The 20,197-nt window shown below is 37.5% G+C and overlaps 3 protein-coding genes across 3 annotated transcripts; all 3 read left to right on the top strand.

Annotated features, from left to right (window-relative positions):
* Positions 1–1,851: 1,851 nt before the first annotated feature.
* Positions 1,852–11,787, top strand: si:ch211-191i18.2 (uncharacterized protein LOC564095 homolog). Its single transcript, XM_043217008.1, has 5 exons — positions 1,852–2,010; positions 6,641–6,730; positions 7,476–7,636; positions 9,140–9,259; positions 10,900–11,787. Exons 1-4 carry the CDS (start codon positions 1,932–1,934, stop codon positions 9,212–9,214), a joined length of 405 nt encoding a protein of 134 aa, XP_043072943.1. The 5' UTR covers positions 1,852–1,931; the 3' UTR covers positions 9,215–9,259; positions 10,900–11,787.
* A 5,557-nt stretch (positions 11,788–17,344) lies between these two features.
* On the top strand, positions 17,345–18,280 carry cart4 (cocaine- and amphetamine-regulated transcript 4). The gene is made up of 3 exons (XM_043218297.1): positions 17,345–17,480; positions 17,736–17,816; positions 17,901–18,280. The coding sequence occupies exons 1-3, from the start codon at positions 17,355–17,357 to the stop codon at positions 18,006–18,008; spliced, it is 315 nt and encodes a 104-aa protein (XP_043074232.1). The 5' UTR covers positions 17,345–17,354; the 3' UTR covers positions 18,009–18,280.
* Positions 18,281–18,922: 642 nt separating this feature from the next.
* si:ch211-191i18.4 (uncharacterized protein LOC799350 homolog) lies at positions 18,923–20,188 on the top strand. The gene is made up of 3 exons (XM_043218295.1): positions 18,923–19,209; positions 19,287–19,409; positions 20,073–20,188. Exons 1-3 carry the CDS (start codon positions 19,078–19,080, stop codon positions 20,178–20,180), a joined length of 363 nt encoding a protein of 120 aa, XP_043074230.1. The 5' UTR covers positions 18,923–19,077; the 3' UTR covers positions 20,181–20,188.
* The last annotated feature ends 9 nt before the right edge of the window (positions 20,189–20,197 follow it).

Raw genomic sequence — 20,197 nt, 5'->3', positions numbered from 1 at the left:
ACAGATTAAAATTTTTTTTTGTGTATTTTAACCTTTCTTTAAAATGTGACCGTTTGCCACTACATGACCCACGTGGGTACTGACAGTCTCTTTGCAGTGAATCTGAGGTTTTGCTCTCATTTCAATGGGATGCTTCTCAGATTTCCTCAAAAGCCCAGGGTGTGTCTGCAGCCCACAGGCAAAGACTAGGATTGAAATAAGAGGACTGGGTTTTTAAAGCAGGAAAGTAGATCTTAACTATTGGAAGGAGGCTCTTGTCTTGTCTCACGTATCCACAGCTCACCCACACAGTCCCACAGTCCAATTCACACAGCTGGGGGTTGTGAAGAGGGTTTGAAGACAGCCAAGTCTGGCTGACTCAGAGCGACGGCTGGGGAACAGGCCACATCAATGCTGCGAGACAGGAAAGAAAAGCTGAAAGGCCAAGAATATTCGCTCATTTACGTACATCACTGACAAACACCCCCTGCGCTCTGCTCTTTCCTGCTACTGAAGTCCACTCTTATGTACCTTGGGCCTCTCCTCAAGCCCCTGCTGAGTAGAAAGGATGGGCAGGTCAAAGCCCCCCTGCCTCCTCAATGCAGAACTTAAAAACATCTGGCACTTGGCATAGCAGCAGGTTTTTCATACAGTTGGACCCGCATGCAAAGATATTCAGGCTTTTTTTTTCAAAAAAGATATTTGACACTAGAACATCTTTAAGTAAAACGAAAACAACTGTGTGTGTTTAAACGTCTCTGTGTCCTTCACTTTCTACTCTTTCAATTGAAAGTTAAAGTCCTCACTACTGCAGTAACAGTATCAGATGTTAATAATACCATGTTACTTTGATTTAGAACTTGTTGCTGAATGATTACCATAATTGTATACCATTGTTTTTTAACTCTACTTTAGGGCAGATGTTTTCAAGCTGTTTTAGAAGGGCATCCAAGTGGGTGCAGGAGAAAAATTTAAGAGAAAAGAAAAGTAAAAAAAATATTAAAAAAATAAGAAATAATAGGGGAACATGCATATAGTTTGTGATTTTTTTAAACAAAAAAATGTTATATTATTACATTTTTAAAAAAAAAATTAATTGAAAATGGTAAAATTTAATTCAAATGTTTAATTAATACTTTCTTAAAAAACAATAATTAACATTAAACCATTATAAAAAAAATGTATATTTAAACATATTTTATATTAAGGATTATTATATAGTTTTTCCTTTCAATTATTTCTTTAGCTTATTTACTAAGGCTGTTTTGAAGCAGTTATATTAAGGGACTTTTGGCAATAAAAGGTTTGTACCCAAATGCTACTCATCGACATATTATGATGAAATCATGTCTAGAAAACTATGACAATACCTAACAAGCAGTGTCTTGTAAGATTTTGTAGTTTCTTGCTAAGGTGACACATTAAATGCCTTTGTTAAGTGATCTTGAAACATCCTTTCCGACCCATTAACTGCACAGCAGGCATCCAAGTTTATCACTATTCGAGATCAGTTGACAAACAGCAGATACAACAGCAGAGTCACACAGCTGCCTGGATGACATTTAGATCTGCTGACCTACGAACAACTTCACTGACCTTTCCGTGGGCTCTGTGACCCACATCCCAACCCCGGGCGAGTCTTTTCATATCGCCGCCTGTCATAAAAAGTCCTATTACTACAAATAATCTGCTTAAATGAATGGAAATTATGACAGCTGTGGTGCAAATCCACTTCCGGGGGCGAGACAATCGCTGTAGTATTGTTTAAAGGCGGTGCTCTAGTTAACAGATGAATGAGGCATCTAAAAGTTTGGAGTTCCCACCCCCTCCTACTCCTTCCTCCCACCCCTTCTCCTGGCGGTTTCCTCTCCTCACACTCACTCACATGCTGCAGTCATTCAGAGGCACAGCGTGGAGGCTGCACATACACACATCAACACGTTTAGAGCGACATGGCAAGACTACCTCACCGCTGTGTGATGATATCAGTGTGTTTGGCAGGAGCTCTTCTACTGCTGCCGCTCTGCTTGGGTGAGTGCGTGTGTTTGTGTGTGAGAGAGAGCGCGAGGCTGAGATTGATTATGACTTTAATAGGGGAACTTGCTATGTGTGAATGTTTGGAATGAGGCACAGATCCAGTGTGAGATAAAGTTGAAAAAAATGCTCCTAGGGGACATTATATATATAAAAACATTTGCTTTTGAAAAGCTGTTTTCCATGTGTTATTGTATCTGAGGCTGAAAACACTGTATAAAGAGGGAGCTTGCAGTTGTTTTGGGGAGATTTTACCCAAAAATGATCATTTACTCACCCTTGTGTTGTTCTAAAGTGGCACGACTTCATTTCCACTTGTTCTATTATAAAGAACTGTTCGAATTGTTCATATAATGAAAGTCAACGGGGTCCAAAAGAGCACCGGGCCCCACTGACTTTAACTATTTGGCAAAAACCCACTAAGACATTTTTCAGAAAGAAGTGCATAGTTTGTTCATTTTTTTCTGTTTAGCCTAGTGCATTTTGCATAAAGATTTATTAGCTTACCCATTTTTCCATTGTATTGACGCACAAAAATGTTTGAACATGCGGAGTTCCACTGACAGGAAAAGTGCATGATGTGAGAATCTGTTTTTGATTTGTGTTTTCTATTTTCAGTCGTGCTTAGAGATCTGCAGCAGGTACACTGAAAATGAGGCAAACGTGTGGTAACATCTGAATGTTCAATTGTGATTAAAAAGACAAAAGATGAAAAGTGAATAATGATTTAAAAGACAGAAGAGCCAAAACAGCTTGCCCACAAAACATGTTTTGCATTTTGTCTGAGGAAAAAAAAGAAGCTTTGTGCAAAATGAACAAAAGCATCAGTCAACATGGAACTTGTTAAATCAGTGTAATCCTGCTCATCTCTAAAGTTAACTCTTGAAGTTCACTTGGATATAACTTATTCAGTGCATCCTTATAGAGTTGTATGACAGAGCAATTCATTGCAAACTCTTCGGCATGACAGACGGCCCCAGGGGGTCATAACAATCACGAGGGCAAAGTAATCCCACCGTGTTCCCTGCACAGCTGTTTTCTGTCGACGCACACTCACAGCTCTGACTTCCTTCTCTTTTTTTGTTCATTGACTACCAACAGAAACAAGCAGGAATTTGTTCTTTTGTTTTGAGGAAGTGACAGAACATCCACGACTACAATAAGTGATAATTAGGAGAAGTCTGAATGATATCCTTAGCAAGAATAAAACCTTCACAGCAAAGATTTACCCCCAAACTACTATACACAAAGTGCCAAACTTTATAAACTGCCACATTGTTCCTGGTAAACACCATGTGTTGCCTGCTTTCAGTGCACAGAAAATTTACGCTGAAATGTGTTGTTAAGACAGAGCACTTGGCAGCCTGCGCTGGGGGATGTGCCCAAATATGCCAAGAGTCTTGTGATTTTATGAATGAATCACTGGAAAACATAGATAAACGGAGAATTAATAAAGCAGATATCATGAGATGAGTAACATGCATGCTTTTGTTTTTACTGTTGGACGAACCCACCGCCTCCTGGGGTTTGGTAAAGCGATAAGGGTTGGCCAAAATCATTATGGGAGTGAAGTTTTACCTTAAGGATATTTTCGTAACTTTAGGTTCATGCTTGTTTTGACATTTCTTTAGGATAACATCTTGAAATCACAAGTTCGGGGGCTCTGAATGACTGATGGTGGATGGTGGAAGTTGAAGGGTCAAGTTCCGCCTGACTAAATTTCCAAATGTCTCACAAGAAATTATGTTTGTCAGTGACTGCTACGAAATGTCAATCTCGGCTTCAAAGCACTATATTTTTTGTTCGAATAATGTTTCTGAGGTTTGTTTCCAGCTTTCATTGCTGTCGTCTATGATTTAGCGTTCGTGTTCCAGCATGTTTGCTCTGTTTGATTGGTGTGACCAGGTTGGGTTTTATAGTCTATACTGAGAACATGAAGTTGGACTAAGGCCAGACAGTATGTTGAATGTCTAAACTCTGGAATCTTGCTCAAATCTCAGTGGCAGTGACACAAGGATATTAAGTGAAAGGGATAAAGACCATATCATGGAGTGAAGAATGGTGTAAAATTGCGAAAACCACGTGTTTGAGCCATAGGTTCACAGCTCAGCTTCATTAACGTTCCTCACTAAAGGAAACTTGAAAGAAAAACTAATTTAGTGGGGCATGTGAATACCATCACCCTAAAATCCACCATGTCAATCTGCAGACAAAACACAACACTGTTATTTATGTTTCTTTATTTGGCAAAGCTATCTGATTAAAGGGCACTATATTGTTTGGATAAGAACCCATATTGTGAGTTGTGAACTAGCATTAGACTCCATTCGCAGTATTCAGATGCAATTTAATAGACAGTGACTGCTTTACTCTGGGGATAACGGCATTTAAATAAACAGCGCATTGCATGCTCACCACAGACCTGGCCAGACATCCCGCTCGCTGATAGCTAGAAGCGCTTAGCCTCATGCTGTTTATGGTACCACATGTTTATTGGTGTTGATCCAGGTATTAAGTCGGCCTTGTTTCCCACGAATCTCAAGAGAAAGTGAAAAGATTATGCTTATGCAATTACTATCCCATAGACGACAGTCTCCAAAGAAGTATGACTGCTTTTCATTTTGATCATGATTTGTTTGAAAAGGTCTTGAAGAACTTCTCATAGATGATGCAGCGTAGGAAAGAAGTAATCAGAGCTGTCTACTTATTGCTTGTTCCTTAAGGGGTGATTGTAATGATAAAGCAAAGCAAGTCTGGGAAAGGTTTAGAGTCCTAATGGCACTGGCTAACATCCATATGCTAAAAGCCAAGTGCCATTTCTTGGTCATGTGTGGCAAAGTCAAACATACTCATCTACGCCAAAAAATAATGTCTAGTAACCTTAGTGATTACTAAGCTGCTTACGTTAAGCATGATTTAACGTAAATGTTAGTGATACAATATAATGAAGTAATTTCTGTGTGGATAATTACCAGTAAAAAAAAACCACCAACAGGTTCAATCAATAAATACATAAATAAATACATTCATCTATTTTAAGATACAAGTCATACCTATGTAGTAAAAGTAGAAGTAAAAAGTATGACATAAAAAAATCATTTTAAACCCTATAACTGACTAAATCTAACAATTTCAGTTTTTAGTGTCATAATTACAATTTATCAAACCATTATGTTTTGGGTTTTTTTCAGTGGAAATGGACTACCATGGATTACTTATATGGTGGTTTGTATGAAACTAATGAAGTTAGTGCCAGCTTTAGTAATTTTGAGTGAACAGATATCTAATGTCGTGTAATAACGAGTAAACAGAGTTTTCACCTCACTGAATACAACATTTAAGGATTAGATCAGACAGAAATAGTTCCTTGGGGAAAACTTTAAAGGTTACCAGAATATACAGTTTGTCTGGGTGTAAATGTAAAGAGCTTTCACAACTGGAAATTTGTTATGTTTTTCTGCTCTGACATCTGATATTTACCTTTCTCCCTAAAAAGTTCAAAGTAAATGGAGTCAGACAAATCCAGATAAGCCTAAGGCATATGACTCAAGGCTTCTTGAGCTCAACTCCCAGGTGTAGTCTGGACATCATTCAAATTCCCTGAAGAAAAAATTATGACACTGATCACCTTGGTCTTTTCCAAACAGCTGTATAAATGGATAACATGTAAAAGGAGCAACCTGACAGACTATTTTTTTAGCTTAAGGAAGTAGATTCTCGGGTCATTTCCCATCTTCTGTACTTTAAAACAGTTCTGTGGAGGGTCAGCACTTAAGGGACGTCTGTGTGCGTCCAGGGGCCCTAAGTCCCATGAATATACAATGGGCCAAAGGTTTAGAAGATTTCCATATGATCCTGAGGAATAATTATCAAGAGACTGATGTTTTTATACAATGGGCAGAAATGTTTCTTGAGCACCAGACGCAATAATTACTGATTTCTGAAGAATCATGTGACACTGAAAACTGGAATAATACGGCTTTGCCATTGAAAAAATGTTATTTTAAAATTAAATAAAACATATATTTTGATTTTAATATTTCTTTTCAAAAAAATACAGCCTTGGTAAGCATGAAAGACATCTTTAAGAGATATAAATTCTAAGAAAATGTTGCAGAAAAACATCTGTTAACGAAATGTCTCGCTGGTCTTCTTGAGCCTGACAGAACCAGCTTCACAGATGTTACTGCCAGCTCTTCCTTCATTTACATCTCAGTCTCTAGTAATCTCACAGTATCACATACGTCAGGACAGGACAGGATGCTTGGGAAGAAAGAAATGTCATGGTGAATAGTCTCACATAACTGACAAATGGCAATAGTATGTGAGAAGCAATACAAAGATCTCAAGTTACTGACACTGCTTCTTTTGAATGAGAAACAATGTCCTCTATGGTTCAGTGAGGTGACTTAGCTGTGATGCAGTAAAGATGGCCAGATAATGTTCAAAGCATTAATTGTTTTTGTGAAATGAAGACAAGTCTTAATTGATGGCTAACACGCTGTGACAGTCACTGTCTGACTGAATTCAACGAATTCGAGTAGTCTGTACATTGCTTTCCATGTAAAAATGTATGTTTTTTTCCCCCAAAAATAAAAGCTTAATATAATCTGCTTTGTGTTCGCAGGTGTTGGTGATGATCAGTATAATTTTGATTACGATTCTACTCAAAACCCCGAGTATGACTACAACTCAACATTTGAGTATTCATTCTTCAGTAGGTTTTCAATTTTCACATTTTTATATAATTTCAATTTAAATTAGGTTTGTTTAAATTGGGCCATTACGTTTCTCAGACTTCATCAGATTAGTAAGTATATGAGCTAATGGCCAGTGGGCCAGAGATGCTCTTGTTCTAGTCACAGACCCTCTAGTTATCTCTAAAATCAGACTGAGGGCTGAGGGGTCACCTAACTACACCCCAGGGTGCCATTTATTATTACAGGAAGAGGTCGACAACTCCATGACACTGAACAGCAATTAAGTATTTAAAATAAAATATTAGTCATACACTAATTATGCAAACATTTCCATGGAAAAGTGTGAGAAATGTCTAAAATGTCTAAAATGATTATATACATTTAAAATAATTTATACAATTCTTAAAAGATTTAACATTTTCTATGAAATTGAGTCTCAATATATAACAAATGAATAAAAAAAGATCATATCAACACATACCAAGCGTCATTCATAATAATCAACATATAGATTTGACATTTTATGAATATTTATGAAAATACTTTACGAAAGTCATACACTTATTCAGGATAATTGTATTTTAAATATATTAAAACAGATAAGATTACTTTTTGACTGTATTGACACAGACTTATTGACACAGACACAGACTTATTTTAAATATGCATTACAAATAATGCAAACATTTGAACAGTACAGTAGTGTATGTGTATATTGAAACCTTTGTTCCTTATTATGACCCACTCTATCTGTGTCATTAGGCAATGCCAGCAGTGAAGAACTAGAAAAGTTTTTGATGGGAAGAGATACAGAGACAGAGACAGAGACAGAGACAGAAACAGAAGCAGAACCAGGAAGAGAAACAGTTGGAGATGTGCATGAAGAAAAGCCTACTCGGCCCACGGTCTTTAACACGAACCAGGTATTTCTTAAAGCACTTCTGTTGTGCTTCTTGATGCATTACAACATGCTGAATACAACAAAACACTCACATGTGTCACAGCCAGTACAGTACTGAGTAATGTGGTTTGTCTTTCCTGAGAAACAAAAGCCTTTGAGATGGGATTATAAAGGGGGCTGGCTTACTTTAACATTTTGTGGGTGGATAGAACTCCTCCACACAGGACTTCGAAACGCTGAGGTCAGATGTTCAGCATCTTAAACCCCGTATTCACAAAATGACAAACAAATGATAAATCTGCTTAATAATAGAGAAGTGTTATCTTCTGTAAAAGATTTGAGAAATATGTCCCTGACCTGTTCTTACACCCCAGAAAAAGAAACAAACGTTGGGAAATACCGGGTTGCTCAACTTTTAAAATATCTGCATGATTTTCCAGAGCACATCATTTCCATAAAACACATTTATGCTACGTGGCGATTAGAAATGAAATACCCATCTCTGTATTTAATGCCAGCACTGTATGCTGTGAAAATATCAGTGGAGGAGATAATATTCATGTTTAATGAGTGCAATTAAACTCTGCTAGGTGAAATGTCATTTTTTATTAGATTATCCGTGGCGTGTGTCTGATGAGACACTGCAGACCTGCTGACGTGGCAAACTGGGAGTGAACATGAATGTAAACAGGTGTCCCTATTATTTAAAAATTTGAAAGCTCCATCTGTTTCTTATCCTCATATGTTGGGAAGTTAAACAATGGCTCTGCTCTGCATTAAAGGAAGGCATCAGCAAATAGAGGAAATGCAGAGGGAAAGACCGTCCCAGCGGTGCCACACTCAACCTATTTAAGCATGCACATTTAATTAAACACGCTACTAATTATACAAAGTCGTTTGAATTCCTCTGAGAGTGCAAATGCGTTTTATTTGCAACATCTGCTTTAAACACACAAAATAAAAAAAAATAAAAAATAAAAGTGCTCCAAATAGTGAAGAGAACTACAAGACACAAAAGCAAATGAGTCGCTTGAATATGTGTCAGCTAGTATCAAATGTACAAACTAGATTGTTGGAAGTACATAAGAAAAGCAAAATCTAAATGCTTTTGATATCATATAAAATAAAAGAAGCATACTACTTTTATAATATAAAAGAAGCATACTACTGAGCGGGAAGTATTACAAAAGTCTGATCCAACTCACATGTCTTCTTTTTCAGACTACTTCTCATTAATGATCTCTAAATACTGTATATCAAAATTATATTTAAAATGAAAAATGTATTTACTCACCCCCATGTTGGTTATGGAAAAGAAGACATTGTCAGTTACCACAGATTTTCACCAACATTCTTCTAAATATTTTCTTATTTTTGTGTAGACTATCCCTTTAATAGATTAAACAGAATCTTTTTTTACACTTGAGTCCTTCACAATCTTAAACCACAAGCATCTAGAAAATCTCAAGTTTGTTCAGCAGTGGTATATTGATGCAATACCTTTTTTTTATTATTATTATTTTAGGCATCTCAGCCAACGCCTGTGTGTTTCCTTCTAACTTTGGTTCTGATGGTTCATCCGCTGCTCAGAATACTATAGCAGACACACTGCACGTTACAGGACCCTCCTACACAATCTGAACAGGTAAGTGAAATTAAACATGAATTTAATATAAAGGTCAACCTAAGTGTCCACTCCCATGTGGGAAATTCTGGAAATCCATTTATAGAGTCAATTATTCCGGGATGCACTCATACTGAAATTCTGGCCCATATAGATAAATGACGGATATTAGCTTATATCTACAATAAAAGGATCCGGCTAACTCTATAAGCTGAAAAGATTTGTATGCTAAAATGAATCATAACATGATGAAGGCTACAGTACATATTTCTATTTAAAATTCTGCTATTTGTTGAGTTTAAATAAAAAACCAAAAATAAGTCATTAATGCATACTGTTTTATAATGTACTAAAAACGTAGGTACAGATAATTGCCACAGTTTGCACTAAGTAGTATAAATAGAAATTCTGCAATTTAACCTATAGTGTAAAAAAAATCTATAGCTATCTGCACTTAACATAGTGTATATAGCATACGACTAATAAAATATGCTATTTTCACTGTAAATAGCAATGGATACTAAACACCAAGTGAAAATAGCATCTACCGCATTTCCTCAAAAAGTGATTTGAGGTGAAAAGTGCCCCTCAAACCTGATTTTGCTGAGTTCGACATGTTTCTAGGTCAATATATTTGTTAACCCTGGAACAACATCCTGATTAGCCAATCATATTTGAAGAACCACTTTATAGTTTTTGTGAGATGTAGGCTTACAATCAGTGTTTGGCGCTTGTACAGCAGTGTCATTCATCTATGTATTTTCTTCTGATTTTAGGCATTACTCATGGGTAAGGTTAGGTCTAGGTGTAGAGATACGGTCAAGACTGCATTTTTTGGATAAAAAAAAAATGTTGACCTAGGAACACGTCGAACTCAGCAAAGACGTTTTTTGTTGAGTTTTTAGTTTTTTGTTGATTTTCTGTTGAAATAACTTTAAGTGGTCAATAAAATCATTTGACAAAAAGTGATAACAAATGGCAATCAGTTTCATAAACTAAAAGTTGTGCAAAACCGTCCCACTGTAGTTTGTAGCTGAACGTTATAACGACAGGAAATGAAGGATTAGTTGGGTATTATGTAAGAGAGGTTATGCGTGTCGTCTAAAACGGTGTTAAAGCAAAGTTTAAAGTAACACTAGATGGCTGCGCAATTTTGTTATCATTCCGACATGGGCATTTAAAAGTTGTAATAGCCTTTATAGACTATTGTGCGCTTAAGGGTTTCTTTGCAATAAAACGTACAGTTATTAAAAATATTATTTAAATCTTAAAATTAAAAAAAGTGTATCGTGCATCCCTAAAATTAAATACATGATATAAAAATGAATGTTAAGTGTAGAAATATGGCTAAGACAGAATATGATGTGTGCGAATGAATTTATTTTAAGGGGCTGCTGAAACGGCGGTGAACAGTTGTGTGATTTTTTTTGCAGCCTGCAGAGGGCACTCAAACACTGGTGGCGTAACAGGAGCAATGAAATGATTAAAATGATTAGACTTCTTGACACTCATTAAGTCGTCGTACATTGCTTTATGTGCTCCCTGCTCTCCACCCAATGCAACTGCAGTCATCATGAGATGTATATCTAGCCAATAAACAAGCGATAACATCTTTTAATATTTTAGACTCAGTAGCTTTCTGTTTTGTCCAATTATTCTAGAAGTCCAGAAAGAAGAAGAGCAGATGAACAGATAACCTGAACGAAAGGCATGTGGACATCCAGTACAGACAGACACACACGTGCTCGTGCACTCACAAGAGCTCAAGACAACGTTGGATCCATGACAAGACACATTGTTCGCTATTCTTTGTCACCGCTAAACATGCGCACAGAGTTCAGAGGTCTCGTAGGCTGGATACATGGAGTGGAATGTGAATGTGAAACACGGCTAAACTAAATGACAGGTTCGTTTGCGGGGTTTTTGTTCAGCTTGTGACTCGGAGGAGGTGATTTGAGAAGCCTGAATAACAAAGAAACCGACAAAAACAAGATCTTTCTATTTTTTTAAAGCACAGATGTGCAGGCTGTCCACGGTCACGTAAAACAATGCAACTTTGTGGCAATAATCAAAAGAATTTGAATACATTTGTCTCAGACTTTGTCTGTTTAAGCATATTTGTTTGTCTATAATGTGCACGTCCTTTGACTGTCATGACAAAAATAAATGTGTCAAAGATGTAAATTGAGAAAGAAGAACATCAGACATCTGTGTTACACAAAGTACGATTTTAATATGGCAATTTTATCTTACGCAAACTAACTCGGATTCATGTTATGTTTGGGGAATTGTAGAAACAAGTTTGAAGTTTTACAATTAGACTGAGCTTTTCTAGTCATTTTATACATCATGACCTCTTGCAGATATTACATGTAGGCACTTTCCTTCGCCGCTGCACTTCTAAGCCTCACTATTTCTTCAGTAATCGAGCACATTTTTTTATTTTTCTTACAAATAAGAAGGGTGATTTACACCAAAATGCACATTGTGAGCCAGGTGAGCTTTTCTATGTGTTGTTATCAATACTGAATAAATATTTTTTCAAGTAATACACTGCTGTCTTAATTTCTCTAACGAATACGATCAATCTTCTAATGCAGTAACACTGTTTTTTATTTAAAGCCATGCATAAATCATGCCTTCATCAACAAGGAGGCGAACACTATTCTGGGTTACGTTCTAAGAGACAGTCATTGGTTAGTCACCATTAGCCAATTAAAAGCACTTGAAAACATGCCACGGTTGTGTCAGGAATAGGCTTTCCGTATCAACAGCACACATTAACTTCCGGCCTCTTCTCTGCACTTGTTCATTTAACTGCTGACAGTGGGTGTCAATCAGATCATTAAAACAGGAGGAAAAAAATATCATGCAGCCTGTACATGCGTCAGCCGGGTACTGCATCAATCTGTAAGATATTCATGATTTTCAGCCACTATTCGACTATAGAGAAGCCAGAGTCAATAGGTCAGTGGGAGAAAACACAGACGGAGGCGTCTGGGGGTGTTTATAAACAAACAGGCTAAGGTCAGGAACGCTGTAACGGGGCTCAACGCTGATGACGACAGGCCATATCTAAAATGGATTCTTATCAGAACTCTTCAGACAGTTTATTTTCTGTAGTGCTCATTTTAAAGCAGCTTTCTGAGATGCGCTTCTGATAAAGTGAGCCAGTTCTGCTCTGGAAAATCTCACTGGCTGAATCTGACATTTTAAGTCAGACGATATTTCTCTTTTCAAAGACTGGCTCTTAAAGGATAAGGAATGGAGAATAGATCAGACTGATTTTCGGACAGGATACCAGGCTACAATTGTTAAGATAGGCTTAACTGCAGTCTTTTCTCTGCTGAAAACAATAGAAACAATCATACACTTCTAATGCTTTTCACTACAAATAACAAAAACTATCAACTGTTAACCGTTGAAACCATTACTTGTAGTATTTTGGGCCATATTTCACTTTAATTAGTGGTTTTAACAAGTCACCAATAGAAGGCAACACATTACTAATAGAGACCCACAGGGACCATTACAGCTTGCTTTAAAACCAATACAATTTTAACCACTGTAAATTCTACAAGGTATTCATTTTTTTACTTTAATTAACTTTTCACGGGATGCGCATACAATTATATGCATAAAATATGATTGCTGAAATATGCTTAAAATAATAACACAAGATGAAAAGCAAATATGGTGGTCTAAAAACAGAAATCATCTCCTAATGTAGAGATCACACGATCAATAGCATCATACAATTGACTAACTTTTAAAAATAATAGCAAAAACACTTCATAGAGCATTTTCAGTCAGTGGTTTAAGTGCATCAACAGCATAAATGTAAAAAAAAAATCTAACTAAACAACTTAACAAATCTCATCAGCATTATCTAGAGTGATGTGCAAACGTGCTATTCAGAGCAAAGACTGAGCGAGAAATAAAATACCTAAACAAGCAGATATTGTGATGAAACAAACCTCAACAACTTTGACTCGATTCTGTTCTTAAACTATTCATGCATCCAGGCCGATCAGTGTCAGCAAAGAGTTAAAAAACACTGGAGCTAATGGGATGAATAAGAACAAAAGCTACTTTTAATGAGCTTTTATGCCTGACTTCTCTCTGAAAATGACGTTGGTTTGTGTAATGTAGTAAGGTTGATTCTTTTATATCAAATCAATGAAACATTTAATCACAGTGTTGTGAAGTTGGTCTAAAAACAGAGTCTTTGAGTCATTTAATCGAAACCTTTATTTAAACATTTAAAGTTATATACAAAGATCTAATAAAGTCTTTTTATGTGTCATGTTACTTTTTTACATTTAATTTGTGAATCAGTGTGTTTATACAGCCAGTCTGATGTTTCATCCAGTATAACTGATCATTCGCACTCATGGTCATGCTCCAGTAATGATTCATTTCAGTCGTGTTCTTTGTTTTCCTGCCCCATTGCGTTTCCATATCAACACTTTCGTATCAGTTTTGACAATCCCGCGTTAAATACCAGCTGAGGATGGCGAGGAAAAGGCGAGACGAGGCGGGTTTTTCTTCATCTCTCACAGAGCACAGTTAGACCAGTTCTGTTCTAAACACAGAGCACAGCCATCAGGAGCCAGCAGACTCAGAACGTGATTTGCCAGTGTAATCGATCAATGCAAGAAAACAACTGGCAAGTAGAACTTCAGCTGATAACGTCACAATGCATTGTTCACTTAAAAACTGTTGAGCTCTGTCTGTTGAATCGGTTTAATGGATTCTACGTTGTGTTTACATTGTGATTCATATCCTCTGAAGGCAAATTAATTATTATATGACTTCTCTCTGGACATTTTCTTGCCTGTCCTATTTAATCACCAGTGTCAGAAATGTTTGCTCCACATTAAGTGTGGTCTTGACAGATTTATTCTATTCGTTTGGTTCTTTTTTTAGCTTGTTTAACCGCTTGATTTTGCAAACTGGCATGTCTTATAATCTTATTTTAATGTTTTATCTTAATTATGAAAACACTGGTTTGTAGTGCAAACGGTTTTATCATTGATTTAGTGACTGCACTGTGTTATTTCCTCTTGCTATTTCCCAACATCGTCTAAAAAATATCAGTTGCGCACATTCACATGAAACGCCATTCGAAAATGTAAAGATTTACCGATACCGATTTACTGATTATTGCTGGCAAATTATCAACACACAAGCCCAAGAACGAGCATTTAGGACCCTAGACACTATCTATGGTTGTATCTGAATGACAAATATGGGAAACACATGTTTGTGTGCAACAGTGGCATTCGCATTCATGGACTGATTTGTGAAGTTGGAGCACATGTGTCTTCTGGGTAAGGTCTTCCATTTAATTCTAGATGCATCAGGTCATACATTTTGTATAAACCCGGCTCCTCCGTGTGCTCATCAAGGTTACTGTGCTAACCAGGTGAAGGGTTGAATAATGGTCTGACAATCCAGAGATGTGGATCTGTGGCAGATCCAGCGCTGCTGAATAATGCAAGGAGCAAACAATCAGTGCACACACACCTATACAGCTCTCAGGAAAGGACCACTCAGTATCAGATATTTAAAATACAGGCTGTCATTTGTTAATGACTAAATATCAGTTTTACTATGCTGCTGACACTTTTTAATTTAATGTTTTATACTTGGGCACTTTTTAAAACCTATGATACTGCTGAATATTAATCGTATTTTTAATAATACCTTTTTAGAAATCACATCACATAGAGAGCAAGTTAATGGATTTCAGTGCGTTTCATACAATATACATACAACAAGTCCTGTGTAGGAGGTTAAAGAGGAAAGCAGTCGTAGCTCCGTTAAAAGACCAGTTCACCCAGAATTGAATATTTACCTAAAAGTGAGGACATCCAATAAGATGTAGATGAGTTTGTTTCTTCATCAGAGCTGTTTTGGACAAATTTATCATCATAGCACTTGCTCAACAATGGATCCTCTGCATTGATTTCTTTCACTGGAGAAATCAATTTTAATATCAATATCAAATGTGTTAAAAACACCCTAATAATGGATTGGTTTCTTAGAAATAGCTTGTTAATTGGAGTCATGAGGATTACTTGCAAATTACTGCAATGTTTTTAATTGTGGTTTGGATGCTCTGATGGCACCCATTCATTACAGAGGATCCATTGGTGAGCAAATGATGTAATGCTGTTTTTCTCCAAATTTGTTCTGATGAAAAATTTGACTAAAGACGAATTCCTTATGAACTAGTGGTAGATGTCCTGAAGATCCGGTATAGATGAGCCACTTATAACTTCACACATTTGTACCTTCACTTTAATGGCTGCCGCTTTTGCATTTTCAAAAGAATGTGGGCTTTGGCACGAGAAGAGCAGGGCTTTAATTACGAGCTGCTGAGAAGATGAGTGAATCCCTCCAGAGGAGAGAAATGAGACACATTGAGGTGGTGAAAATGTCAGACATCTGACCGCACCTAATCAGAATGTACGACATGGTCGAAGATCTGTCTTCATCCTGTCATGCTTTGCTCAGATCGTTATACGGGAAAAAACCTGGACTAAAATAATGACTTAGAATTAGAAGAATTCTCAGAATATTCTTAGAAACAAACTGTGAGATTACAAATGACCTACATTTTTATTTTTCAATGTAATTATTAGCTACGCTTGATCCTTCAGTTCATATTCGTCAGGTAATTATTTTAAAAGATTTCAAATAAAAAAAACGACAAAAGGCAAGACCACTTTTAATAAAAGAATCACACAGTCCATTTAAGAGTTTAAGATTTAGAGAAGCTATAACATTTGAGATGTAGTCTGTAAAACGTTTTTTCATTTAAACATCTAAACTTGTGATGTTGCATAATAACTATGCTGTCAACTCTTCAAAGCAATTTTTACAGAAACATTCTGTCCATTCATTTTAGAAGCCGAATAGTCACATGCTGAATCAATACAAAGAAAAAAACACACGGCGTTGTCAAACACAAAACATTTCAGGCATTTCAAGTAAACCTTCACGTACAAAGGTCAGAACAAGGCTGTGTTGGATATAAAAATTGATCCATTTTTATTCTTAAGAGAATTGACGGATGAGATATAGGTCAGATGTACACGAAAATGACATCTTCCTTCGTCTGCACTGTGAAATATAGGTCACAAACCAATTTGACGCCTGGACATATAGTATTTTGTGTGTGAATATATATGGGCAAGGACATTTATGTTTTTATAGATAATTATATGGTGAATATATTGGTAACCCGCAACTGCCAATTAGAGATGTGTATCCTTCTAGACATGGGTGGAATTGACTGCCCACTCAGGTGATTCATAAAATCATTCATAAAAAAAAAAAAAACTTTCATTGTTTTTACAGCAAGCATTTCCTGTTGTCAGCACTTTAACAATTGTGCTCGCTGTTTCTAAACGCGCACATGACTTTTGGTACAATAATGAACGGAGAAAATGCCAATATACGCAAAGGACACACTTATGTAAAGAGAGAGAAAAGAATATAAAGACATGTGTACTTTATGATCTTACAGGTAATTCGGGCAACTCTTTTGGGGCATCCCAGTGCCGAAAGGCTGCTCAATCAACCTATTCACTTTACACTCTTGAAAAGCATCTTTTAAAAGATCCTAATTGGCATTTAGATTCATGAAGAAAACCATTCATCCCTTGAATAAACACCACTGGAACATTTTATTTTAAGATTGCGTGCTTAAATGAACCAGCGTTATTTTTTATTAAATAAATGGGATGCAATATTACATACAACCAGTTGTTACAAATAATTGCATACCAATAAATTAAATTTTCCCTACAAGCAGTGGATTTAAATTGCACGGAAGTCAAAGCAATATCATGTCTGATTCAAACCGACTCCCCGCTGATTCTTAAAAAAACCTGACTGAATACGGATGCGGTGACGTTACGTGAATACATCAGGTAGCAGGAACGTCGTATAAATAGAGAAAGTTTCCCAGCGACCCAGTGGAAGCAATAGAAAGCAGCAACAAGAGCACAAGCGCCGAGGAAAAAAAACAACAACAACTTTGAACGCTGTTATCTGTCTATTAAATTCTCAGTTCTACCTTACCGACTCCGAAGCCTTCAGCACCATGGACAGCGTGCGCGCGGCGGTTTACCTGAGCCTGGTCCTCTCGCTGCTCTGCGTCTGCAGGGGTCAGGTGTCACTGGACAACCGGCTGAGCGCGCAAGACGAGCAGTTCATTAAAAGAGACCTGGTAAGACAATAAACGAGAGTGACTCAACAAGTGAAGGCCTTTTTTTTCAAGTTTCCGCTACATCTGAAACAATCGGGAGTGAGTTCTCTACATCGAATGCATTCAGTAATGTCAAAAGAAACCACGTTCACGACTAAGAAAGCATGAAGTTAGACGCATCTTCAGAGCTGTTACTGAGAATTATCGAATCTTTAAACAGTTTCTAATCTATCTGTCTGTCTTCGAAAGTCATGCTTTCTCGCCGTTTGTTTGCAGGCTGAGGCGCTCGACGAACTTTTGGATGGAGACCAGGACAATCGGATATCTGTGGAGAAAAAGGCTAGCGTCATCCCGAGGGTAAACTCGTTCGTTTCTAACGTTTTCTTCGAGTAAAAGAGGTTGGCTGTACACGTGTCTAACGCGATGCACGGTGTTTCTCAGTGTGATGTGGGGGAGCGCTGCGCCATGAAGCACGGACCGCGCATCGGGCGACTGTGTGACTGCATGCGAGGGACAGCCTGCAATACTTTCTTCTTGCGCTGCTACTGACGGAGCTCGCGCGGCTCCCTTCTCTCTCTCAGGCACTGTGCTAAGAAACTCCTGACAGCGATGCTTGGGACACCCCATCCATTTAACGCGTGAAATTAATGACACGGGTGATGTATTGATAGTGTCGTTTTGTCCGTTAACTCGTCTACGTGCGTGCGTTATTAAAAGTGTTCATTTTACGTTAACAAAACGTCTTTAAGGCATTCTCTGTGAGTTTATAATGTAACTGTTTAATAAAAGCCTAAAAACTCTCAAAACAAGGTCTGAAGCGAGTCATTGAGGGGAATGGGTGCGATCGGTGATGATTAACGAGTGTCATTATTAACAGCGAACATCTCAATCTGAATAATCGTTAATCAGGGGTTTCTAACAACAAAAGACTTAACTGTTTGATGTGAGTAATGTACGCGACTTTCGGTGCGCAATCCGAGGATCTTGAGGTACAAAACTCGTCTTCCGGTCATCTCAAGCTTTAAAAGTGTCTAAAAAGTGTTTAAAAGCTTTAGCAATTATGTGTGCGATAGCCATCAAAAGCAGCGACGATCATCGGAAACCGCTAGAGATCGTACAGTTGCTATGGTTACCTTTATCTTCTCAGGCAAACAAGAATTAGCGAGCGTCTGTTTAGCCCGAAACTTTTGTGGTTACGGAAACATTGCTCGAAAACGCTGCTGAAACATACGTATAGAATAATTAATAGCTTACTTTATATATATAAAACATGCTTTACAATAACAATACAGGCTAACTAGCCTACGTTACATTACGCAAAGCCTGGTTGCCAGATCTAGACTCATTCTGTCGCTTAAATCCTCTTTAAAATAAATAGGATTAGGGTGCTGTTAGATCTATCCACATGAAACGATTGGGTCACCAATCACTACATAAACGAAAGAAAATGTCTCAGAGGGAAGGGAAATCTACATATAATGGTGATAAATCTCTTTCAGCAGGGGTGATCAATGTGACGTAGAAGCAGGTAAGACCTTTTAAGTCCCACAAGACTTTGCGTGAAAACTCGCGCCGCTCGCGCACTCAAAGCACTCCTACTCCTACGATAAAAAACATAATGTCAAATGTCCCTATACTCGTCGTAGCGCTTCACTGTGCTGTATACGTGTATTCTCACATCGGCGGCGTGGACTCGAGACCTCCAGACTACGAGCCGACCGGACCGGTCACTGACGACGCGGCGGAAGCGGTGAGTGCAAATACCGCGCGCACACTAATCGGACCCAGGGCCGTTGGATAAGCGGAAAACTTACTTGTGTATTTCAGACAAGAGCTGTGACGGAATATAGCGAAAATGTTCAGAGACCGGTCGTGCCCATTTTGAAGAGAAAGTTCAACCGTCTCCCGGGTTTATGCAGGCGTCTCCGGAGGAGGAGGATAACGATTCTGGTACTTCACTTTTTTTTTGCCTGTTAGAAGTCCGTACACCGCGACAAACACGGCTGTAACATAACTCATCCGGCATTTGGGATTTAAAGGGATAGTTCAATTAAACATCAACGCGTGTTATTGTTTATTTACCCTAACGTTGTTCAATGAATTCGTGAGTTTGTTTGCACTGCGCAACAGAAAGAAATATACTCTGAAGGGCGTTTGGGTAGCCACTGACTTCCGTATGGAAAAGAAATACTTGGGATTTCGGTGGCTAACTGTTGAGTTAGAAACATTAAAATGAATTATAACGAATTAACTTTAAAATCTCATCTTTTGCAGTCAATAGAGGGAATTAATTCATACATGTTTGGAACAACTTGAGGGCGAAGAAATACAAAACATTTATTTGTGAACTATCACTTTAAGAAGGAAGAGCACAGGAAAAAAACTAAATTGCTTAAAATAATGGCTTGTGGTAAAGTTCCCACTTTTTTTTTTTTGATGGCAGCTGAACACTTAGACAGCGAAGTACAAAGCAGACTAATATTTTCTTTATTAATACTTGTGACATTTCAATGGTCATTATATTAATGGTAAGTATATTAAGTGTTTAGACTTCAGCAAAAATGTGTGCAGCTGACAGATATTTCTTACATTTCTTTTTGTTCTTCTCCACAGTGTAACACATCAAAGTTCTGCTCTGCGACGACACGTTCTCAGCATGGCCACATCTGCTCCTGCCCGAAAGGATCAAAATGCACTCATTTCTTTTTATGGAGTTTGTGACCCCTTTCTCTTTTTTT

This window comes from Puntigrus tetrazona, chromosome 19 (genome assembly GCF_018831695.1).
Source record: "Puntigrus tetrazona isolate hp1 chromosome 19, ASM1883169v1, whole genome shotgun sequence".
NCBI classification, from domain to species: domain Eukaryota; kingdom Metazoa; phylum Chordata; class Actinopteri; order Cypriniformes; family Cyprinidae; genus Puntigrus; species Puntigrus tetrazona.
This window is presented reverse-complemented; position numbering and strand designations above follow the sequence as displayed.